The 25,932-nt window shown below is 41.7% G+C and overlaps 2 protein-coding genes across 2 annotated transcripts; one reads left to right on the top strand and one right to left on the bottom strand.

Annotated features, from left to right (window-relative positions):
- Nucleotides 1–657: 657 nt before the first annotated feature.
- On the bottom strand, nt 658–15,627 carry umodl1 (uromodulin-like 1). Its single transcript, XM_086307781.1, has 17 exons — nt 14,400–15,627; nt 13,936–14,178; nt 13,508–13,666; nt 12,403–12,524; nt 12,094–12,277; nt 11,254–11,394; nt 9,526–9,789; nt 8,411–8,668; nt 7,039–7,151; nt 6,744–6,963; nt 5,397–5,534; nt 4,861–5,318; nt 4,545–4,705; nt 3,614–3,844; nt 2,025–2,181; nt 1,832–1,916; nt 658–1,295 (listed from the first exon to the last, which is right to left on the bottom strand). The coding sequence occupies exons 1-17, from the start codon at nt 14,473–14,475 to the stop codon at nt 1,108–1,110; spliced, it is 3,198 nt and encodes a 1,065-aa protein (XP_086163907.1). The 5' UTR covers nt 14,476–15,627; the 3' UTR covers nt 658–1,107.
- Nucleotides 15,628–16,157: 530 nt separating this feature from the next.
- On the top strand, nt 16,158–24,729 carry zbtb21 (zinc finger and BTB domain containing 21). Its single transcript, XM_086307780.1, has 2 exons — nt 16,158–16,270; nt 19,804–24,729. The coding sequence occupies exon 2, from the start codon at nt 19,806–19,808 to the stop codon at nt 22,869–22,871; it is 3,066 nt and encodes a 1,021-aa protein (XP_086163906.1). The 5' UTR covers nt 16,158–16,270; nt 19,804–19,805; the 3' UTR covers nt 22,872–24,729.
- The last annotated feature ends 1,203 nt before the right edge of the window (nt 24,730–25,932 follow it).

Genomic DNA, 25,932 nt, shown 5'->3' with positions numbered 1-25,932 from the left:
GCTGAAGCCCAGGAATGTGCTGTGTGTGATATAACTTCATCACGTGGTTTGTCTGAAAGGAAGAAATAGAAGCTCCTGAGCTGCAGCCATTCCTCTGCTTTGATCACTGCTGCTCTCGCTCCTTCTTGCTGCATCCGTCATTCCCCTCCATCCCTGCACAGAGCTGTTGCCATAGCGATGGGTTGCCAGGTTTCAGACTGTGAGGCTGAATGGGTTAATGAGAAGGCGGAGCATTTGCTGCACTCCAGATGGTAGTAAGCCCTCCTTCACCACAGGTCTCCAGGGACCTCCCATGAAAGAGAAAGCCGCTCCTCTTTTTAGTATTCACCCCCATCACTGCTGCATTTCTGACCCCGTGACAATGTCGGATTATGCAAAGTGTGAAAGAAAAGCTGGGCTCTCATCTTTGGCTCTTCTCTGCTGAGAAAGGCTCATATGAGATGTTTTCATTAACCACTGATCTGGGTAAAGGAGAAACTGACAGCACAACCTCCAGCCAACTGAATAAAAGCGGGACTGTAAATTTTTTGTTTTTTCTGAATCCACCACCTCACATCGTCCCCTGTAAACGCTCGTGTTTACTCTGAGTGCAGGAAGCCATCTTGGACTGTTTTTTTAATGAAGAACTGTGTTAACAGCACCCCCAAGTGTCTGAGTTTATACAGGATGTGTTTATTGTCTCACCACTTAGAGCACAAATTATGTGTCAGTAAACACAATAGATAACAGACAGCAAAAAATAGCATAAATAACATGATTTAAAGAGGCAGCTATGAACACGTTTGACTATAAGAATAGGATACAGAGACCAACACTTGCATAGTTACTTGGTATCTGATTCTCTGCAGTCATTAAATATGTCATGCATGAAATATTGATAGTTTCTACATTTGACATCCCTGTATACAACCACTCTATCGTTTGAATATCTTAATTATACAAAGAAGGTGCAGGTAAAATTTAAATTCAAACTGTACATAATAGTTTCATGTACACGATAAAGGGTGAATGGTGCAACAGTGACACATGGTGGCAGGTGTGGTGTAAAAGCAGCGACAGCACGTCTAATCTCTTCTAATTGTGTGCCTGTGGGTGCAGGGGCTGTCATTAGGTGTTATAGGCAAGGTAGGTGAACTTCTCCTCTTTGGGTTTGACGTTAAAATTGTAGTGTCCGATGCGGTTCCTCTGGCAGTAGAAGAGGCAGGCGAGGGAACAGATGAAGAAGAGCGACAAGCAAATTCCCAGAATGGAAAACCCAACTACATTTAGAGTGCTCAGCTCCTTATCCAAGGGCTCTGCAGGAATATATGAACCAAGGCTGAAGAAGTACAAACATGCAGACAAGCAGTATATGATGACAGAAATACCAAAACTTTACTCACTGGCTCTTAAAACAAACGTTTCCAGCTCCCTTACATAAAAATAATGTTTAAAAAAATGTTCCCCTCATGAGTGTGTCATGATAAAAGCAGCCAACCCTTTCCTAGCGATGGCTAGTTAAGAACATGGATAGATGGATAAATGTTTTCCATCAAGTTAGTTGAACTTTCCTCTCCACCACACTGATAATAGCGACAGCTGCACTACTGCCTTAATTCAACAGCTATAGACGGCCCATTTAAATGCTGAGATGAAGTGAGAGCCAGATTTATAATGGCCACTGAAGATTTAAATAGCTTTTCTACTTTTAAAACGGTCCGAGTTGAGTGGAAGCTGAAGTGTCATTACACTTCCAACTGAAGCACAAAAGAAGCATCCAGGTGAAATCAGCCGTGCTCCAACACTCTGGAGTGGAGTGTTTTCAAAGCAGATACTGTGTAAAAATACACACCTTCATCTGAATTCATCAGAGGCCCAGCTGAACCGAACCTTGTTCCAAGTGCATTTACAGATCGAGCTGTTCTCTGGTGACAGTCCTGCAACAAAACATGAGCCGAGTTTATGTTGCATCAACTGCTTTTAGTCTAAGCAGGGTCAAAGCTGCAGGGTTGCATGAAATGTATTGTGGAGTAGAAAGCACTCACTGGCACGCAGCTATTCGACTCAGTCTGCAGGCAGATCTGAACCTTGCAGTGCACATAGATCACCTTCAGGTTGACAAAGGAGAAGATCTGCACGGACAGACGGGACGTGCTGGAGTTCCCGTTCATCATCACTTTGGTGAATGCATTCAGGGAACAGCTGTGGAGACACAGACAGTGGGGCTGACTGATGAACTTAACTGCACCTGATCAAAAACTATTATTAGAAAGCATCGTGCTAAATATATAGACAGCTGAATAATCTGCTGGTTCTCTTATTATCGCTTTGCAGAAGGCTTTAACACAGATTTAGCTACCGCACTGCTTCACTGAGTGAATGGGTTAAATGCAGAGAGCAATTTCCCCACGGGGCTCAATAAAGTACAATAATGTACACACTTTCTTCTTCTTCTTCTTCATTGTCACTTTTGATGGCACTTTTTTTTTCTTACATCCTGCTCAAAGATGAATTTCATTTGAATGGAGGGACCTTTAGCTGTGAATCAGAAAATGCCTTCTCGTCAACACTGCTGCATGTGGGAGATTTTGGGGGGGAGGGTTCAGTAGATGATATCGTGACCACCACATTTTCCATGTCCCTGCCATACATCTAAGTACCAGGTGTTTGAAACTGATCACTAGAAAACAAATATTGTAAATATGAAGCTGGAGATTCTAAGTTTGCTCGTAGAAATGGAAAAAAAGGTGATGCGAACAGACACAGTAACAAAACTGGCCCACTGGCAACTATGCAGCTCATTAATTCATATAATTTAGTTCATTTGTTTCACAAATGCCTCCGCTGACACGTGTTTTGCAGTGAGACAATGGGAGTCAGATTTTCTTGTATCTGAATGGGGCTAGGCTAGCTAGCTTTACCCTTATATGTGCATCAGATTTACGTGGTAACTTACAACCTAACCGCAACTTCATCTTAACTGTATGCCTATTTAACCCGACGTGCACCTCCCATAGAACGTAACTACACAATGGCTCAATGCATACTTGAATGTTGTGTTGCAGGGATTAAAAGAAGTTTCCAGACTTCCAGCAGAAGCAGAAGCTAAGCTAACCTCCTGCTGACTGTAGCTTTAGACAGTAACTAACAAAATGAGCAACACAATATGAATCCTTGTCTTGTTCTGTCTTTGTAATGATAAAAGAATGGAAGGGCCTGGTTTCAGGCCTTGTGAAAGACTTCCTTTTAGGGAGGGGAAGAAGTGTTTTTATGTGTCACCCCACAGAAGCTGGTCACATTTGCATCTTGTTTTAAAAAGTGTGAAGCCCCAAGTTAATCATATCCTGACTAATGAAGCTACCTACCTATCATTTCTATCATCCAGAACAAGTTTTCCTATCAACTTAAAACCACAGATGTTTATTCGTTGAGACAGAAACTGTCAGGAACTTAATTTGTAGAGTTTTGGCTTTTTAAATGACACATTTTTATATAACATGTGTTACCAATGCACATGTTGGCCAAGTCAACCCCACCTGAGATCTTAACTCCAGATTAAAGTTGTCTGAGTTAACAATAATCATAGTGGTAACAGTATGAGTAAGCTAAAGAAAGCTGTAGCTGGGAAACAGACCTTTTCTCCAGGAAGACATGGCTGTAGGCGTCTACGGGGTTTGGGGTGGGAGTGCACCAGCACTTGCTGATGACTACTTTAATGTGATCTGAAGAGGTGTTGAGTCTGACCTCCACTACCACGGGCTGCTCACGGGACAGGCTGTAGTTGTAGGGCAGAGGCACTGCACTGTCCAACAGATGCACGCTCATCTGCAATGACCCCGATCCTGTGATTTTAATTATGTCATACCTGGATATGGATGGGAATGAATTGTAGGTATAATGAATACAATATAAACTATACAAAATATTAAAAATGAAATATTTATCAGTTTATGCTACTAATGCACAACATAACTGCATTCAGTGAAAGTGGGACATGAGAGTTTAAGTGAAGTAAATAAGCTAAACACCTATCAGACTTATGCTCAATAGGATTTTAGGAATGGCTATAGCCTGCGGTGGCAACACTGATGAGTGCTGAGCGGCTTTCAGCCTCAGTTAAGTCCATTTATATAACTAAATGGGAGCTCTACAGTATCAGCCTCTATCTTGGGATTCATTCTTGTTTAAACCTTCATACCAATGACAGCTGTTCATGAAACGCAGTTCAGGGTCCTGAATATACTAACAAAGAATTTATCCCAGTCTGTTGTTGCTTGTTACTGTCAGCTAATAAAGGCTGCTCGTGAAACTGCTGTGTAAATGCAGCAGCAGCAATCAAATCCCCGCTGTGCTGATATTCTGAACAGCAACACTGCCTCTCTGTGATATTGCTCAAGTAGGTACTTTTTGAATGTGTCAATATTCTGTTCTGGAGAAGTAGTTCTTTATCTCTCGATGCTGTTTCCTCTTGAGGCATTTGTCAGCTGTGTCAGTTATCAAGGGGTTACTGATTTGAAAAATAATAAAATATAATGAGTATTCGTGACAGTACTCATGGCACTTACCCCATGGGGCTAAGGTCTGCAGAAATAAGCATGCTCTTCATGTAGGTACACATGATTGGGACTTCCAGCTGTTTTCTGGGCACCTCTGTTGCTCCCGTTGGTGAAGTGTATGGATCCATAGTGTTAAGCAGGTTTACAGAGGCTATGTAGTGGGTTTCATTCTGAAATACCGACACGGCAGAAAGAGCAGAGTGTTGGTTTTCATACTTTTTTATACTTCGTACTTAGCTGAAGAAGATAATGGCAAGCTAGTATACAAAAAACAAGAGCACAGGGGATTCAGGAGGTTTCCCAAATGCAGAGGAGAAAAACTCACTTGCACAAGTTTAGTGTCGCACTCATTCCAGGCCACGGTCAGCTCCACGTGCGTGTCATTGCCGCCATTGATGCCACAGCCCACCGTGCCCAAGTAAAGTGCACTCTCCTGGATCATGGAGCTCAGAAGAAAATTCTTAGTGACAGTCACAGTGATGGCCGCAAGTCTGCAATGGACTGAGAGGGCTTCTTGGATAGAGTCGTCGGTGGCAGATCCCAGAGCAGTGGTACTTTTTGTTGAGCTGGTAGCAGTTGTTGTGGCAATTGTAGAGGCGGGGATGGCTGTTAGGGAAGTACTGGTTGTCGGGGTAGTGGTGGTGGAAGCTTGAGCAACAGTTGAGATTGTTGTGAAAACCATGTGACTTGTTGATATACTGTCTGTGGTTATTTCTGGAGCAGTAGTTGAAGTGGTTACAGCTGTCGTCAGGGGCGGTGCCGCTGTTTCTAAGGTTGTAGGTGCTGCACGAGACAATGCTCGCTGGTTACAAAGATATTCTGTTTTACATGTAATGTGTATAAATGAGTTTTTACAGCTACCTTGGCAGACCCGTCCAGGTCTCTCTGGGTCGTTGTCAGTAAACCCGAGCAGGCAAACACATGTATAGGAGCCCCAGGTGTTGTTACATGTGGCCGACTGGGAACAATCATTTTCCCCCGAAGCACATTCATTAAAATCTACAGACACAGAAATAAAAAAATAGAGTCAGGTATTATGTTATTGGCTGATTATTTAGATGTTACTTTAATTACTTTGAATTTCCAAAATGTTGCTTTTGAGACACAAAAAGGTTTTGTTAATACTTTTAGTGCACTTAGGTCTTTTGAATGGTATGTACTAAAAAACATTGTGCAGTTAGAGCATTATGACTTTGTGCATCATTTGTGTTGTATTTCCATACAGCTGAGAAAATTAACATGAGGCAACAGCGACCAAGAAATATTGCCTTTTAAGTCAAAGCGTCAGTCGACATCCAGAATTTCTGGATTCCACAACGCAGCTTCATAGTTATTCTAACATATTGTGCCAAGAGAGAAAGTATGTGGAGCGCACGTGTCTGAAGCAAGACTGCAGAGAATCGGCAGACGTACAATAAAAACACAACACGTTCTGAAACGCTGACTCGGCCGTCCCGTTCAGTAAACACGTGAACAGGATATTTCTGCTATAGTTCGGTGAGTTTTTTTTCAGGTCCATGAAATAATTTCAGTCATTTAATTATTTATTTATTTTCAAAAATCTAGATTTTAGTTTAGTTAAATGATTTCTTCATGTTGAGTTTCAGTTTTCAGTTAGTTTTAGTTAAGTTTGGTTCACATTAACAGACATGAAAATTGCAGCTGCCTTTCACTCGTTAATGGACATCCCAGAACAATAAAATAACTGCTGGCTATATTTTAATCAAAAGCTACCAAGAAAACTGTTTGGTACAAAGACTGTGAATGACTGCTGCAGGATGATTAAGGCCCCATTTCTACTTCTCACCTTAGCCTATACTGCAACTTCTCATGCACGTCTCCAGAGATGTAATCTCCTATAGTCTGCAACACAAACATTAACTGCTGTGATTTGTAGTAGGCTGGCCCCCTGACTCTCACTAGTCAAATGCACAAACACAATATATCTATTTTATGAAGATTTATGAAAGTTTTAATATGTTGCTTCTACCATCATGGCCCCATTTATATATTGGGCCACCTCCAGTGCCTTCTTTCTTTTCTGTGCTGTGATTTCAGTAAAAATAAAACATTTGCTAACACCGCGAGTAAGTCTTTAACGCTAATTTGCTATAATGTCAAACTCAGCACTCCCTCTTTGAAGCATTTTCCCAGCAGTGTACCACTAACAGCCCACAGCATTAGAATAAGCAATATAAAGACACATACCATTTAGACTTGTGCTGTTTTGATCTACTGTGTATGTCGAGCTGTTCGTCAGGGACCGCAGAACTGCTGTGGACACATTGCTTATGTCCAGGCTTTGACTTGGGATAAACACTATGGTGAAGTTGACCATCACGCTCCCCGGGGAAAAGTTTCTGATCTCGATCCTGACCTGGCCTGAATCCACCATGGCTTTCACCTCTGGAGACACAGACTGGTAGATCTGGTTGGTGACACAGGAAACAGGCTCAAGTTTGTGTTTTCATTTGCACATCACATTCAGTCACTGGATACTTGCCTCTTCTGTTATACTCTCACTGAGGGTTTTGTAGGCCTGACTGCTGGTGTTCTGGAGGTCAGCTGTGAACTTTATGTTGGTAAGTCGTGTTGTGGCATCGAGAGTCTGAGCGTCTACAAAGAAAACCTTTATTATGCACAATAACCACATTTACCACATAAATGTCGACCGTCCTACTGACCCCAGGCCTTTTGATAAAACACTGATTCTTTTCTTCATCACGCATTAGTCATTAAAGACAATTAAACTGCTGTACTCCTCACTCCCTCAGGGTGGTAACTGTGGCTATGTTCTTATTTTCAGAAATCTGGGTCAGTCACTTTCTTCACTTGTGGCTCAGACAAAAAAACACTTCCAGTATTCTTGTTGTTCTTTTTCTGAAAATACTTCCACAGAGGAGAAATAAAGATTTGACCTACATTTTGACTTCTGAGGGGAAAGTAATGCATCTCTGTGTGTCTAGATTCTCAGTCATGCAGGTAACAGGAGTCTTAAAAGCTCGGAAAAAAGGCAACTGAGCTTCTTTAAGCTGTGACACCGTTTGGCTTCACATCCAAGAGGCTTCCTACCTGTTGTTGTTAGAACTGAAGAAGCGTCTTGGATGTGACGCCAAACAGCTTCACCAACTTAAACAACTCCAGTTTCCTTCTGTTTTCACTTTTCTCTTATGACAGTAACACATTTTATGATTTCTTCTTCTAATAATAACCATGCAGATATCCAAAAAACAGTGTTAAGTGTTATAATAATGTTATAGGTTACATATTGTCACAATGCTATTTGGCAATATAACATTTCTATAATATCGCTGGGAGCAAAGAACAACAAGTGGAGGTGGAAATGAAAGCCTCTGGTGGAAAATATCACTGTTTCCTGAGAAGTGTGTGTCTCCATGCAGAGACACACACAGAAAGAAAAATGACAAAAAGTGTTTTTCAGCATTTTTAGTCAATTAGTCAGTTTCGTTCTTCTGGTTCAGGCAAAATCTACTGCAAAAATATAATAAATAAATACAAATGAATAAAAAACAAGGGAACACTTGAACAATTAGATTTTTTTAAGTCATTTTGAATCCAGCACTCAAAGGGTTGATGATTTGTTTTCAACTCTTTTTTTTTTTTACATCAATTTGTTCTCAACAAAATAAAAAGTTCAGCCTGAATATTTCGTACATCAAGATCCAAAGTGACATGTAAGTGTTTCCTTACTTTTTTAAAAGCACCATCACAATCAGCCATAACAACAATATGACTGCATAACAGTTATAAACAAAGGTAAAGCTGTACTGAAAGTTACTGGAGCTGTCACATAGATTGGCAGCTCTCGAGTACTTTGACGTTCATATTTTGATATATATGTTCAATGTACTTACAGGTTTTTACTGAGATGTGAAGAGGGGCTCCTTGATTTCGGCAGGCACGAGGTGTGACGGTAACATTGTAGAGCAGTCCAGGCTTCAGTCCGCTCACCTCTATCGTGGTATCACTGATTTTCTGAGTCTGAATGACCTCTGACCCTTTCCTTAGAACAACCAAGTAAGTCTGTTTTGTCTCGGCATGATTGGACCAGCAGACAGAGAAGGACGTTCCAGTAACATTAGTGGACCATAAGCTGCCGATGCTGGGGGGAGCTGAGGGAGGGGACAGACAGGGGAATCGCTTGTCATTAATCTGAATCTGCTTTCTTGCTGGTTGTTGCGTGGAAATATGCCACTCCCACATCTGTGCGGTTTGTCTTAGGGAATAGCATCCAGCCTTGTTTTGCACAGTGACTGGAAACAAACACCACAGCTAGTCTAAGCCTGTCAAGAGTAACAAAAAAGAACAGCTTAAAAATGCATTATTTTACTTTTTACATCCTGTCAGTTTAATCCTACACCATTTTAGGCCAGTCTTATTCAGTCTGTGCAAGTCAGATCCAGAAACTTTCACACAAAGGAATATTAAAATATTATCTCATTTTGAATTTGATGGCAGCAAAATATCTCTAAAATGCTGTTACATCTGCAGCAAAGGATTCCAAGAATCCAAAGAAATGATGAAATCTCTGTGCGCAAAGGACAAATATTGGATGTCACCAGGCAGCACTACATTAAAACCAGGAATAATCTGGCAAGGAAGTCGCTGCATGGGCTCAGGAACACTTCCAGAAATCACAGTTTGCTGTGCGATCCACAAATGGAGGTTAAACATCAAATATACCAGGAAGATGCGAACGTCATGTGAACATGATAAAAATGCACAGAAGAAATGTAAAAAGTAGTCTGAAAAATAAATACTCGAGTAAAAATAGCTGAATTTTTTTTACAGGTGTGAGAATAACAATTTAAGACTCCTCCAAAGAGGATGAGCTTCAGTGTAAATGATGTCAAATTATAAATAAATGCTTGTTAAACCCAAATATCCCTCTCTTTCTGGCTTGGACACCCTTCCAATCAAGAGATGGAGATTTCATGTAAACTTTAGATGAAAACAGAATATTTCTCACAGCATGTTGTTGCTGGATGAGCTGACTCCACAGCTGTATTCATTTGGCTGTGAGATGCAGAACTCGTCCACAGCGAAGCTTGCGATGAATTCCAAGAGACAGAGGTCGTATTACTCGGAGCCGCAGTCACGCTGATCTCAGTGGATGTGAAGAAATCTGTTGTGTTGTATCCAGGAGGGCCTTGTGTGCGACTGGAAGCAGGGGGATAGGTTGTGTTCATCAATGCAGGGCTGGTCAGGGCGGTGGGCCACACTCCAGTGTCAGCTGGGAGCAAAGAACAACAAGTGGACGACTGGACTCTAAGTTTCTGGTGTAAATACCACTGTGTGACTCACATCACAGACGTGTAGTAATTAGAAACAACATATAGTGTTTCCACTTTAAAAGAGCAAAAAAAATAAGTAGGTAAGTAGAGTCATGGATCAAAAATACACTTTTACTCTAAACTGTCTTTACATTGATTGGTGACTTGGGTTAATAAACACCATCTTTGTAAGAACCATTCTCAAGCTTTCCAGTATGACGACTGAAGACCTGACTCCGCCCTCCTCCACTCATCAGTGGTGAACAGACAATTTACATGTTGTTAGTCACACAGCCAACAGAGGTCACTTTAGAAACTGTGTCTTTACAAAGCAGTAATAGCAGAACATTGTGGATCATTTATGAGGAAGGACCATCTTCACAAAATATGACAAATGTGGCAACTTTGTTGTGAGCTAGCTAAGCCTTTAAAACTAACCACAATTTCCTTGTTCGAGTAGGTTTGTCTGACTTGAAGAACAACTCTGACACATATTATTGTGCAGCCGTTTCAGATTAAGGAGGCAGTCTGTTAACCACAGCTTTGTTCCAAAACAAGGCCTCCATAGCCTCTGTGTTCCTTAATGTTTTCACACAGCTGTCAGTAGGTGATTGGTAATTGACCTTTTTCTGCTTTTAACAAGAAAACTATCTTTTGAGACTTGTTTTCTTTTTTCTTGTTTGATATTTTACCCAAAAAAGGCCGATGGTGGGCGGACTATTAAAATCTGAGTAAAACTGAGAGAAATCTTCATTTGATCTCACTCAGCTTCCACCTCTAGTTCTACAGGTCAGTTATTCTAATAGTCTGTGTGTGTGTGTGTGTGTGTGTGTGTGTGTGTGTGTGTGTGTGTGTGTGTGTGTGTGTGTGTGTGTGTGTGTGTGTGTGATGGGATGTTGTAAATTTACTCCACCTAGCAAACATCAATACATTAGCATTAGAATAACTTGTGCATAAACTTTAACCCCCCAAAAGCTCTTTGATCAGTCTAACTGTAATCTTATCAGTTTTTATTCGGGGCTTTCTGATGGGGAAATCCTTCTCGTCACTTCTAAAGTGACTGAATCTAAACTATAGTACTTGTCTGAGATGCTGCACTTGCGAGTACAAAAGTAAGGGCTCAGGGGATTTTGAGGATAGGGTAACTGGAAGCACTTGAGAAAAAGAACACTTTCAAACGAGGTTCAGATGTTATATTTAGCAATATGATTGCTTTCTCTGTGTACATACATTGTGCACGTGTAAGTTAAGTGTGAGCTAGTTTCTGAAAAACCTAAATAAATTGCACAAATTGGTGCGCATAGCAAAAATGGAACAAAGTCATGTGCAAATAAACATTTTAATTATCTGGCAATTATCTCACAGTCCAGACTTTAAAGGGTTACGTCTGCACTGCAAACACACACACAAGTGTGCGGTCAAACCTGAACAGTGGGCTCCAGGGTTGCTCGGGTCAACATCAATGTAACCTTGGTGGCAGACGCACTCATAAGAACCCACTGTGTTGTTGCAGTCGGCCCAAAGCGAACACTGCCGAAGAGCAGAATGTGCACACTCGTCTACATCTGCAATGAAAATGCAGACATATGGAGGAGTTAAGCAGCAATTATAATTACACATACATAAAAGCTGTTCAATTACAGTTGTGTTTGCATGAGTTGTAACAAATGTGTTTCTGAAAATAAATCAATAGTTTATAGTGGAAGCTGTTTAGAAAATCTCCACATCTGTTCGGGACCCTGGAAAAATCACTGGAACTTGAAACACATTATGCAAGTCAAGACTGGATTCACTTATCTTGCTCACGTCTTTCATTTAAAGGCTTGAAAATTCAGATGTGTCTAAAAATAAATGGCTTTCAGCACAGAAAAAGGGAAGTTAATTATCTCTGAGAAAAAGCCAGCTTGACGTGCACGCGAGCCATGTTTTGTGGGAATGTAGCAAGCATGACTGATTTATGATAAATATCTGAGTGTGGGTGTGTGTTTCGTGTGTTCATGCACGTGTGTTTGTCTCTGTGTGTGCGTGTGCGATCGCTCTGGTGTTATTTTCCGCTGTTGCAGGAAACATCCCACAGATGACTGTCACTCAAACAGAAGTAGTGGGAGAAGGAAACTGTGGTGCGACTGAGTCATTTTTTCCTGAACGCCGTGTTCTTTGCACATGAATCATTCTCAAAACACTACAAGAATGTCATTTCTCAAAAGAAAAAAAGCCGAGTAGCTTCGCAGAGAGGTCAAAACTGCCATACAGTGCCTCCTCACCTTGCACTGTTATTGAAGACACTTCCTCTATTCGTTCGAGAAGGCGATGCAGCTTCGATGTGACGTTGTACAACGAGAGAGTGAAGTTACACTCAATCAGCAGAGAGGTGGCAGTTCTGTAGGGATGCACAGGCCATGTGCTGAGATAATAGACAGAAACATCAGACTGCAGAGCTCCAGTCACCTGATGATGACACAGACGAACATATTTTCATAAAAAAGCGACCACCAAGGAAAGTGCTTATGTTGGAAGTCTAGTCTCATTATAAATGTCTGGAGGAAGTTTGACCATAGAAGCTGTTGTGTTACCATTGCTTGCAGCAGCCTTGTGTGATTCAGAAGCCCTTCATTCTTGGACATCAGTTGCTGGTAGTCTGTCTTCACTGTCACTGTTGCATTCAAACGGTTTCCTCCATTCTCAGAGTAATTTGCTGAGATTAACATGATACAATATAAAGATCAGTGTCGACAGATTTCTCCCTGCTTCAGAGAAAGACCTACAGGCTCACTTAAGAGCTTGGTTAAAAAAAAGAAAATCAGCTGATTTATTTATTTAATTGCTAAATGAAATATGAACAGGCTGAAGCGGTCTATATACGACTCAGCAGTTATTCCTTTCATATTTTCTTCAGCAGGAAGGGATCCAGTGAAAATGGCACACACACTGTGGGGTCTGTGGATTACCCCAAGTCACTAAGATTAGTTTGTAAAAGAATTTGGTGGCACTGTAATTTTACAAGAACACACGTACGAACACCAGAAGCAATGAAACACACAACATTGCTTGTCAGACAACATGTTCTTTTTATTTTTTTGTGTGTCTGTTTTTTGCTGCACTCTTAGCGTGTGCGCGGTGTGCATCGGCTGAACGTGACACAGAACATATGAGCGTGTTTTTGTTAACACTTTCAGTTTCTGTAACTTTTTACTGTTGCTGTAAGAAAACCGATGCATTTTTTTCCTTTACTTCATTTGACGGTGGCACGGTGGTTAGCACTGTTGCCTCACAGCGAGAAAGTCCTGAGTTCGATTCCACCAACAGTGAGGAGTTTGCCTGTTTTCCCCGTGTTTGCATGCATTTAGTGTAGCCCTCGCCCTTCGGGGGGATCTGCCCTCTCTGAGTGCTCATTTTTGAAATTTTACGAAATACCAAGGAAAATGACACATCAACAGAGCGGCCACATCAGCACCAAGATGGCAGCAGTAAAGCTGCACTAACAGATAAAAACAGTTTGTCATGTTTAGCTGATATACCGTAGACGCTGGGCAAATTTCAGTTTAATGCCTCAGTGAGTTGAGTCGCTCATTACGCACTATTCTAAAACTGTCATTTGCTTAAACAAAGCACAGTAAGATGCATGGTGAACATTCACTTTAAATGCAATGTGGATGCAAAATCACATTTAATACTAACTTGCTGGATCACTGCAGGAAGAGTGGTGAGATCTCTGGCAGCATTTTTGCCAGCCTGGACAGTCTATATCCAAGTCACACTCCTCAGAACTGGGATGCAATCCATCTGCAGTTGGACAGGATCCTGGCTTGGAACTAAACTCACCACTCCTGTTTACAGCTTCATTCAAAGGAAATAACATGTTGCAGGCCATATATTAGCAGTGAGATATTTGTAGCATTGCAGTTTCAGCGCTTCCATCTGGTGTCTTGCACACAGCACCACACACTGAAAGGTCACGCTGACTGCCTGGCCAGAGACAGTGTGTGTGTGTGTGTGTGTGTGTGTGGTACATAATCAGATTTTGCAGACAGAAAAAGTGTCTTCTACAGTCTAAGAACAAAACAATGTGTGCTTTTCTTTAATCCTGATCAGTGCAGTATACTCACGCAGGGCACAGTAACGACCAACTTGCACATAGCCAGAGCAGCATCCCATCACCTGCTCCGTCACCAGCTTGTACTCAGTCTGATGGATCATCCTGTACATTGTGACATTACAAGTCTTCCAGCGGAGCCAACCGCCACAAGGCTTTGACACTGAATAGGGAACCTTGTGCACCACCAGGAAACTCACAATCTTTGTTTTGTTATGAGTGCACAGGTGGTAGCCAGACAGACACAGGCTATTTCCTGAAAATAAAATATATCTTTTGGATATCAGATGTTTCCATTGGTATCTTGTACACTGCTGCAAAATAACATTTTGAGTCACTCTAATAAACTGCTCCTATATGTTAATGTGCTCGGAAAGTTTTGAATGAAATGTGAAGGCTTTAATCGAAATAAATGTCACATTCTGTTTTGTTAAAACATCTGTTTAGAGTAAATCTGTCGTCGGCATCGTGGCCTACCTTCATTCACAGTGTCCTGTCCCCTACAGAGAGCCAGCAGGGCCACAGCCACCCCAAACGAGAGCATCCAACTCATTTTCACATCAGAATCTCACCCATGTATTTAAGCACCACATTTTACCTCCATATTTCACTTTGAAATGATACCAGCGCACTGTTCAGGGTGTAGTCAAAGACCAAGTCCTCTGTGGCTATCTTTCCCCTCCCCTTAATGACCCAACGGTCCCAAATGTACCACAAAATTACAGCATCCAACAGGTAAGTATTATATGAATTTAGATATTTGCAGTTACCATTTTATTGATTTACTAAAAGTATATTAATTTTGTTTTTTTAAGCGGGTTTTAAATTGCTGTCAGCGAAACAACCTGGATAATCAGCATAAACACGACAAACAAAGTCTTTGCTTTTCATGCAACCTGTGAGAGGAAGTGCATGCTTTTATTTTTGTCAAATAAATGCATTATGGATTTGCCTATTCTTTGGCTGTGTCATTGTAAGTAAACATGTTTATGAGGCCAAGGAGAATTATGGGCTGGGAGGAGTCAGAGTCCCTAATGGCTTGGTTTCCACTCAGGTAACCATGGCAGTGCTTGCTATGATGCTGGCATTAACAACCAACCATCTTAGCTATTAAAATCAAGTAAGGAGGAGTGAGAACTTCCCTGCCATTTTCCCACATGTCTTCATTCTGCTAATATCAAAAAGCAACAGGATGCTTTGGCTGTCAAAGACATATTCTAAAAAAAAAGGCTCTGAATGTGTCTGGATGTGAAAATCCTGCTAAAACTCTACAAGCCTTTTGGCATGCCTTTAATTCTTCGCAGAAGTACCCGTTCAAATAATGGTGTTCCATTAATAGTAATGAGGTGTGAAAATGAACCTGATTAAACGTAATTCAGTGATTAAGCAGTAATGAGTGGGCTCGTGCTAGCAGGCTTGTGGGTGTGAATGCAAGGCAGTGAAGGGTTTTCAGATGGGTTATCAGAGGTCACCAAACATAAATATATGCTTTGCATACGCATGCTTTCATGTTTTGTTGAACCTAAAGATAACTGGGAGTGGTGCTGTCTTTTCACCATCAGCGCTGTCCTTGATTAAGTGAGATGAGACTGTTGCCAGGTAGGCTACTGTAGCAGATGAGGCTTTCCAGGAAAAGGCCTTTAAGCAAAATAGGCATGGTGACAAATCCCCACTGGATAGAAGTGATGACACAAATACACTGCTGTGCTGCAGTGACTTCTTTTGTAGTCATGGATATAATTAGTTTCACTGGGGCTAGATGGGCATCAAAGTAGTGTCTTCTGTAGCATTGATAACGTTTAAGTCATGGCATTGTAAAGTAAAAAAGTACTCTTTAAAATAATCAGACCAAAACTATAATAATTAAGAAAGAAACAAAAATAAGGAGAGCACTTACTTCCTACTTGGTGTTAAAAGTTTCCACACTTGGTCAGGTTTACTGTAACACATGTGACTTCACACAAGCAGAACAACCCCAGCAGCAAACTCAGTGTACCTCAAAGTGTGCAACTAAAGTGTGCAGTGAATTACAATGTGCAGGAAAGTGCTAGTTAGCCTTTACCGACTTTCACTAAATCTTGTTTTAAAAAAAGATCAAACGAAAAATATGACATATCCCTTTAAATTAGCCTCAGTTTCGAGTCTTCCGTTTGCACCGCCCCTTGCTCTTTGACCAGCCTATCAGTGCACGGTGCACGTGACGAGCGCTCTCTGCGATGACCTCATCCCTGGTGTGGGATGACGTCAAATTCAAGATGGATGGAATCACGACCAGCGCGGAGAAATCTACACAACACTGAACAAAGTCCCGGCTACGTGGAGGAAAGACCGTATTCACGACGGGCAGGGTAAGTGTAGCCAGCCTAACGAAGTTACCGTTCAGTAACACGAGCAGGGAGGCGCAGACACAGTTGGTGAGAGCTGTTAAGGAGAAGCTTTTTCCTCCCTGACGTAACTCGGAGGGGGGATTGTGTCGCTGTAAAAACCTGACCAGCTACAACCTGTTTTGCAGCCAGCAGCAGCTCCAGTGTCAGGCCGGTGTGGAGCCTTTTTTGGTGGGAAAAAAAAATAAAAGAACTAAACATAACAAAACCAAAAGCCCATGACTTCCACCGGGGATAGCGTTTACAACTGACTCCTTACACGCCAAAACGGCGTCTCTGCCCGCGCAGACTTTCATTTCTGGATTAGCGCGGTGCAGTCCATTGAAACGCGCTCAACTTTCCCCCTCTTTATTCGGTGTTAGCTGCTCGAGACCAGGCGTTGCACCCTCGGGTTTGTCTGAAGCTAAACAAAAAAGAAATGTACGAATGCGTTGTGAAGTGAAAGCAGCATATCAGTCGGAGAAGTTCTTTTAGAGCCACGTCTCATGGATGATCTAATGCCCGAAGCTTCACTCGGCTTCCTCTGGGAAAACATGACACGACCCAACATTCCCGTGTTTTTCCTAACACGGAGCACACATTTTCACCCAAAGTCCACGAGGCAATCTTTAGTTTTTTGATGAATGAATGGGGGTTCTGCCCATAAATATATTTAGCAAGTGTCAAAGTAGCCGACGTAAGTAACGCGACTTCCGGTTACAATTTCCAAAATAAACGCCGTGACGTCCAGGCAGCACCTTTTTCAGGAAAATGAAATGCATGCATATAATGCTTTGCAGTCCCTGTTTTTGACTATGTTAATCACACAACTATTGCTGTGCGTCAGATGGGGTTTATTCTTGTAACAGTATAGTGCTGTTCAGTAGTATTATTGTTGTCTCACCACTGACCGATGCAGGTGTATCGATATTATGCAGTTTCTTACATGAATTCTACAAAATAAATTAGATTTATAATAAAAATGATGAAAAACACATCATAGAGCCCAAATTTAGTGCAAGAAAACTTTGTTCAAGTCAATACTTTATAACTTGGTGTGCTTTCTAAACTGTTTTAGTTTCGATTACAGCACCAGTAGACTTGATCATCACACAAAGGGTGACATGGAAGTAGTCAGCACAATGGTGTTTAAGCTCAGCTGTAAAGCATACAAATGCTAATGGATCCTGTGCCATGTTTGATGAATCTTTTAGCTGACAGTATAAACAGCAGGCTAGATTCATCAAATAAACCTGCCTCCTGAAATACCAAGAGTGCTTTTCTCTGATAGTTACATTTTACAACCATAGAAATAAATGTAGATGTTTAATGGTTTAGGTGAAGGTGGATCAAGGCAGACAATGCATTTCAACTTGTAGTTGAAACCTTTTAAACTTCCTGCAGTGCCCTGTGTGGTTGAGGGCAACTTGACAGAACTCCATTTTTCCTACCTTCAGACTGATAACATGATGTAATTCCCATAAATTCTGTGGAGAGTTCCTTTACACCATTTTATATTTTAAAAGGCTCAACTTTGACCTCTAGTGACCATCACAAACAACAGCAAGACAAAAAATGCACATGTAGTTGTAAACCCCGTTCTGTTAAACACGATGCCTAGTTTAACCAGTTGTTTCTTTACTTTTACAGCAGTCTGTAAGGCATCAATATTTATAGCTCATAATAAAACTGATAGGTTGTTTGGATAAATAAAATGTAAGCAAAATAAATCTTGTTACTGTATTTTAGACAACATAATCCTGTCTTGTGTTTTTATCAGATGAGCATCTGAAAAGTGAGAGCTATGCTGTTTTCAGTAATACAGAAAACAGATGAGCGTCAAATCTTCACACATGATAAACTGGAGCTTTGCTATGTTTGGCATGTTTGCAGTTATTGGATTGCCAATTTGCTTAATAATGAATAATGGCTGCAGCTGTAGTTCTCAGCAATTATTGTATTGTGTTACTACTTCCTTTGAACGGTTATGGTTTCAACGTAACATGAACGATCACCAAAGGCTGCACTAAAACTTGGATTATTCGTAATGTTTTTGTTGCAACATGCTGATGTCAGCGTTGTTAATATGGAGATCTGGTGTAGTATATTAATCTTTTGTCTCACTGTGAAGTCATGTTGTATATGAGCTCCTGAATAATATTCTAACGAGCTCAAACAAACAAGTGCTTATTGCTTATGTCCCCCCCCCCCCCAAGGACTAATGCTTTAGAGTTTGAATCCGATCCGATGGAAACCAACGCTTTTTCCTAATTCGTGTGACCCTGACCTTTGACTTATGACCTTGAAGCCCTACATACTAAAATAGTGTACTTTATTATCTTTACCCATACGATTGGAGCAGAACCAGCTGAAATCTTTAGCTTTTTTAAGCTGTAAAAACTTGAGATTTTAATATATATTCATGCAGTGTGTGATAGGGTGTTGTATTGGAAAAAAAAGTGTGTTGTACAGCTTTCCCGATGCCCTTTCATGTGATATATTATGCTTGAAAGATTTCTTGAAGGTCAAAGTCAAATGTTTACCCAAACTAGCTGCTCATGTCCCCCAAGGTCTAGTATATTGTTGTGAAGTTTGAATACGATCCATATAAATCTCTGATTAATAAACAGATTTTACTGGTTTTCATATTTGGTGTGATCTTCACCTGATTTTCACCTAAATTAAATCAGCCGGAGCTTTTATGGGTGTCTACCATCAGACGAAATTTGCATAGGATATCTTGAAAACAGTGGATGCTAGACTGCTAATAGACAAACAAACAGAACTGATTACATAGTCGCTCGCTTTTGTGGGAGAACAGACAAAAGGCTTCAAGAATACTGCCGTGTGTGTGTGTGTGTGTGTGTGTGTGTGTGTGTGTGTGTGTGTGTGTGTGTGTGTGTGTGTGTGTGTGTGCAGAAAATCCAGTGTCAACTTTGAAGTAGATTCGATGACGGAAGAATGTGAAGAACACATACTGAGATTCCTTTATTCATTAGTGAAACAATGTATTTTTACTATTCAGAGCAGGGATGGGGGAACTCCAGGCCTCAGGGGCCGGTGTCCTGCAGGTTTTTGTCCTTGGTCCAAAACAGCTCATTTAAACGGCTAAACGACCTCCTCAACATGTCTTGAAGTTCTCCAGAGGCCTGCTAATGAACTAATCATTTAATTCAGGTGTGTTGACCCAGGGTGATGTCTAAAACCTGCAGGACTCTGGAGTTTCCCACCCCTGACATAGAGACTATGAATTTTTACTTGGTGTCATATTAAACTGATCACAGAGAACTGACAAGAACACCACACACAATTATACATATAGTGCACAAAAGCCCATCAGCTTTTATTTAGTAGATGCTTATTCCTGTAGATGCATCCATGTCCAAAGAATTCTGAAACATCTAAAGTATACAAATTTATCTAGATCAAGAGTATATGCATATATATGTTTATATGTCTACATTGTTTCAATAAAATGTAATCTTTTTATAATATAATCTTTTTTTCTTGTCTTTCAGCCATGGAGAGCCTAGTGCATTACAGTAACCCCTCCCACGCCCTGTCATTGCTGGGGGCTCTGAATGAGCAGCGACTGCGGGGACAAGCGTGTGATGTGGTCCTGGTTGTGGGAGACCAAAGGTACCAGGCCCATAAGAGTGTTCTGGCTGCCAGCAGTGAGTATTTCCAGTCCCTTTTCTCGCGGATGGACGCAGACTCGCTGACAGTTGTAAACCTGGACTTCTGTGAGCCGGACGCCTTTGAGATCGTTTTGAATTACATTTACTCCTCCTCACTCTTTGTGGACAAAGGCAGCCTGGCAGCCATTCAAGAGCTGGGATACAGCCTCGGAATCCCTTTCCTCACCAACATTGTGTCAACAAGGCCACATGCATCCTACTGTGTGTCTAGAAAAAGGCTTTCGTTCTCAGAGGGGGATGAGAATGATGTCCACACAAGGAGCGTCATTGTGCGTCGGGTCCGGAATGACACGGCCCATCCCTCTCGCTCGAGTTATCCGAGAAAAACATCTGAGAGATCGACATCTCCCCACTCTGCTCATGGGTCCACTCGGCCTCCCTCGGAACACAACTCGTACGAATCAGTCAGAAACTCTGAGCCCAGCAGGAAGTCCCCTGACCGGGGTGAAGCTTTGGAGAGGACGTATGCCTCCATATTGAAAGGGAATTCATCACACTTCACACCCGTGAGACCCCAGCTGACATCATCAGTGTCTTTCAGTGATGCTGAAGTGCAGCACATCAGGCTGCTGTCTGGCCCTGACCAGGACAATAAAGAGGAGAATGAGGAGCAGGAGTCCCGCTACAATACCAAAGTGCCCTTTCAGGGTCAGGCTAGTGAGCCAAGCCAGACCATTGACAGGAGTGGGCCACTTATAAAAAGCCTACTCAGGAGGTCATTATCCATGGACAGCCCCGTTCCAGTCTTCTCCCCCACGCTGGAGCTCAAGGAGCTGCAAAATCGAGACCAGTCAGTTGTACAGATGGCACTGAAGACGTCTGTGCCAGAAACCTCTGCCCACAACGGCGACTCAAAAAGAACGTCTCCTCTGGTTCTCAGGTCAAAGTATACCGGCAGGTATGATGGAGAAACTCAGGTAGAAGGAGAGGTGAGTGTGAAAGCTGAGCCCAGCAGTCCACTTGCTGACCCCATGGACATCGTACGCATCACAGTTGGTGATTCTTTGCCAGTCAGTCTCAAAGACTTTCAAACTAATTATGATCAAGGTCCCAGGGAAGTCTTAAATCCTGTGGGGAAAAGAAGGGACAGGCCAGACAACAGACGGTACCCATTAAAGAAGAGCAAACTATTTAAAGAGCATGCTCTCTCAGTTAACGTGAATATGTCAAAAGCAGTACCTCAGCATGCCAGCGGCGACCCTAACGAGGACGGCAAGGAGTCACCTCAGAACAAGATTTTCAAATGCTGGAATTGTTTAAAGGTTTTCCGGTCAGGTGCTGGGCTTCATCGTCATGTAAATATGTATCACAATCCGGAAAAGCCGTATGCTTGCGACATCTGCCACAAGCGCTTTCATACCAACTTCAAAGTGTGGACGCACTGCCAAACGCAGCATGGTGTAGTACAAAACCCAGCGTCGTCCGCCAGCTCCTCTGTTCTTGATGAGAAATTTCAAAAGAAGCTAATAGATATTGTGAGAGAGAGAGAAATAAAGAAAGCTTTGCTTTGGAAGTTAAAGAGGAATAAGCAGGGTTTGCAGTCTCCTGCAATTACAAAAAAGAGGTCGAGGCCCAGCTACATATGCCCATACTGTGGCAAGACATTTGTGTTCCAGTCTCAGTACAGACAGCATTTAAGGACACATCCTGCTGAAAAAGCTGACCAGGACACAGCGAGGGAGAGCATCCTCTACCAGGAACAGGATGAGATCATTCAACAGAAGAACCCTGACACCGGTGTTTACTCCTGTAGACTTTGCAATATGAAGCTGTCATCGCTCCTGGAACAGGGTGACCACGAGAGAGGCTGTCGCCATGCAACCGTGTGCCCCTATTGTGGCCTCAGATTCTCAAGTCCAGTTGTCAAGAAAGACCACGAGGCACATTGTAAGTACAAGAAACTGACATGCCTGGAATGCATGCGCACCTTCAAATCCTCCTTCAGCATTTGGCGCCATCAGGTGGAGGTGCACAACCACAATATGATGACTGTTAAAGACCACATTCTCCTGAAGCAACAAGAGAACAATGAAGAGGAGTCTGAAATGCTCAAGGAGGAGCATTACAGTGATGAGCCTCTAACAAGCGAGAGCACAAGAGAGAACATCAGTTACAGTGATTCCTCAGGTCCACCTATGTATGACTCTGAAGACTCTTCCTCCTATGTGCCTGAAGACCTGAGCATGGGCCACCATGGCAAGCTGGTAGTGAAGGAAGAGCCGTTGGAGGAGGCTGTGAGTGAGCAGGACAACCCCGATGCTGCCAAAAGTGGCTCCGAAGAACCCGGTGTGTGGCCGTGCGAGAAATGCGGAAATCTTTTCAGCTCTCGCAAAGACTTAGAACGACACCAGGAGCTGCTATGCCACATCAAACCATTCATCTGTCACATCTGCAACAAAGCCTTCAGGACCAACTTCCGCCTTTGGAGCCACTTCCAGTCTCACATGTCGACTGCTAACGAACCCGGAGCCAAAGAGATCGACAGAAACCCCTCACCTCTGAGCCCTTCCCCTCCACTTACCCCTTCAGAACGTCCCTCCCCACAGGCCTCTGTGCTCATATCTACTCAGGCGGCACCGGTCCCTGCTGCTACTGCTGCTGCAACCGCAGGGACCGACGAGTCCAGCAGCCCAGATCCCTGCAGCTCATTGGTAAGCAAGACCAAGAGGCCCGAACTGGAACGGCAAACCAGCAGCCAAAGCCCCCTGTCAAGGTCAAACAGCATGGAGAATCCAGGCGGCCCTCAGGAATCGGACACACTCTTTTACCACGCACCGTCTCTCTCTGCCCTGACATTTAAGAGGCAGTACATGTGCAAACTCTGCCACAGGACCTTCAAGACGGCCTTCAGTCTGTGGAGCCACGAGCAGAGTCACAGTCACATGTAAGATTCAGATGGCCGATAGCAGTGAGTTTTTTCTCGGGAGACAATACTTACTATAAGAATAAACACACCTCAGCCTACAAACAAAAGACTTTGAATGTATAGCTTATTCGCTTGCCTCCAATGTCATATATTGAAGTGCCATGTTTATTTAGACGCGTAAACGTGAATGTGCAATCAAGTGCTAGATTCCTCTGTGAGAAGAGATGACTATAATTTTTTTTCTTGCAAAATGATCTATATGAATTTATCTGTTTCAGACCTCTTTTGGTTGTCTAGTTGTATTTACCTATCTAGTCGTTTTAAGAGTTGCACCCCTCAATGTTTTCGACTGAAGGTAGAGAAAAAGGCGGGACAAGTGTTTACGTTGTTCTCTCCGAGTGTGGTGGAAAAAGTGCTTTAAAATTTTGGAGGCTGCGGTTCATTTAAAGACGAGAGCTTTTGCTTTTTGTACAAACATGTGATTGACATCCCTTAAGATATTATTGGTGGCCTCAACAATGTATTCAATATGCACTTTTTTGATTCTGGTAGGAAGATATAATCCTCAGCGATTACTCTGGATCAGTATGTTTCCCTGACCGAGTTTTTAGGCTGCAGGAGTAACAAAAAGCATCTAACTTTTTTTTTTTAGCACTCATTTGTTCTTACGTTTGAGGCTCATATTGAATTCACATCAACTCATTTCATGGAAAAATTCAATGAGACAGTCTGTATAAGAAAGCTATACCACATACAGTCTTCATTCAGTACCAACAAACACAGTATCTTCCTAATGATTAGCCTGCTGTGAAACAATGCAATCAACTGGAAGATTACAGAAAAAATATTTATTTTCTGAAGTTAAATGACTAAAACGTCGCTAAATTATGTGGGAAAAGGTGCTCAGACCAGTGCACTAGTAGCCATGCAGGCTGTCGCTGAAAAACAGTGAGCTGGGTTGATCTCAAAGTCCTAAATACGAGACATCCTTGCAGTATTTGGCTTATAATAATATTAAATATTTCCTGTGAGTAAGCTTTCAGAAGCTTTCACATCAAACGTTGTCACAGTGTCTCAATCGCTGAGTGTGGCACCAGTGTTGTGTAAATGCACTGATAGAATTTTTTGCAATTGAACACATTGGACTATTAAGTGAGCTTTACAGCGCTTCGATGGCCTTATGCAACTTTACAAAACTATTTTGTTATTTTACGTGAAAGCACAACAGCTTCAGACCACTTATGACTCAGGCATTTCAAGGTGGCGACGTTAACGGGAGGGAAAGCAACGAGACGGCAAATCTTTATTCTACGAACGGTCACAGAGTGTTCCTGCTTCCTGAAGATTTCTTGGAAAAGTAATGATTGTGTTTTGATTGTATTCCGGTTGTTTTACAAATGTATTCTTGTACAAGTATATACTTCTGCTTCGGCTTGATAGTTTAGAACTTTGTCATAAATTATTATTGCTGTTTGGGAGCCTGACAGACAGAACTCCACATGGACTAATGGACTTTGTTTTCCACTAAATGATTAATGCAAGCTGCATTGTGATGTTAAATTCTTTGCGGAAATTCTGTATTGATAATAGTGCTCTTAATTTCTTGTGAGAAAGACTTTCTGAAAGTTTCACAGGAATGCTTATAGACTTGTGTACATGGAGGTGTTTGTATTCTTGATTTTTGTACTGATTTTGTTAGTAAACAAGAGTTTGATCTTTTTAGTATTCCTGTGCTCTCACTGCAATAATGAATATTTGTATCAACATTGGTTGCATTGCTGTTGCTTTTTGAGACTTGCAGCTGTTTTGTGTTTAGGTTTTTCTACAGTTTTGTGCTTCACTTCTGTAATAAAGAGTAACAATGGAGTATATATATATTATATACATATATAAATGATCATTTGTGGTGTTGGATTTATGAACTTAACAACTTTGAGTGTTTCACGGTGGATCAAAAGATTTTGGGTTACATTGTCATTCGTGTTAGTCTAATTGGCCTTCATAAATTGGCTACATATTGCTGCTAGGTAGATTAAGTAATTAAATGGATAGAATAATGTGTAAAAAGGTGGATTCCAAATACTTATGTACAAGCATTTGGACAACGGCACAATTTTTTACCTTTGTACACCTCCCCAGTGAATATCAGATCAAATGGCTGCAATGTGACTAATGCAGACTTTAATTTAAAGGTTTTAACAAAAGTAGAGTATTAACTGATTTTGAATTCTATGTAGCACCGCTTTTAAATAGTTTTCAAAATAATTAGACTGTTGACAAGCAGTTGATGACCAGCTAAGGCCTGTTCCCTCTTTATTCCATGGCTAAGCTGATCTGTGATGACCTTGCATTTAGTAGTTGTTAAGTGGAACTCTCACTGTTAGGACCAAGTGAAAGCATTAGGCTGACAAAACAATCAAACAAAAAGAAAACTTTCAGAAAGAGCAAAACTTTAGAGAAGGAATGCACTGTTCAGCTCAGCAACACCAAAAGGCCAGGAAGACTACTGAAGGGGTGATCACAGAGGTTTTGTTTTTCTCACTTTGGAAAAACTTCTTCACATCTAACCAAGTCTGGAAAACTCTTGAGAAGGTGTGCGTATCTTTGTCAAAGTACACTCAAGACCAGGAAGGCCGGATTAACTTTGTCAGAAAACATGCGAACGTTCTTGCAGACTTCTAAAAAAACCAAAATAAAAAAAAATTCTTTGGACTCATGAGATTATCGTGGAGCAAAATGATGGGAATAGAAATATAATGGGAAGATGAGAAACAGCTCTTGATCTGAAACATACCACATAACCTGTCAAACATATGTTGTGGCAGGGGTATATATGGCTGCCAGTAGAACCACATCACTAGCTTTTATTGTGACTGCTGACAGACGTGTAGAGGGCTATATTCTCTGCTCAGATTCAGTCAAATGCTACAAAACTAGAGCACAGGTCGTTGTTTGGCCATTTGACAAGCCAGGAGTGGAAATGTTTGAGAAAACTCATAGGTATTGCAAATTACTTGTCTGCCAACTGGCTGACTGATTGATCCGCTCATCACTGCAGTACTTTCAGCATTACCAACGCAATG

This window comes from Aulonocara sp. 'chitande type north' Nkhata Bay, linkage group LG10 (genome assembly GCF_057382095.1).
Source record: "Aulonocara sp. 'chitande type north' Nkhata Bay isolate Kocher_YH1m ecotype deep benthic linkage group LG10, A_spYH_male_GT1.1, whole genome shotgun sequence".
Classification (NCBI taxonomy): domain Eukaryota; kingdom Metazoa; phylum Chordata; class Actinopteri; order Cichliformes; family Cichlidae; genus Aulonocara; species Aulonocara sp. 'chitande type north' Nkhata Bay.
This window is presented reverse-complemented; position numbering and strand designations above follow the sequence as displayed.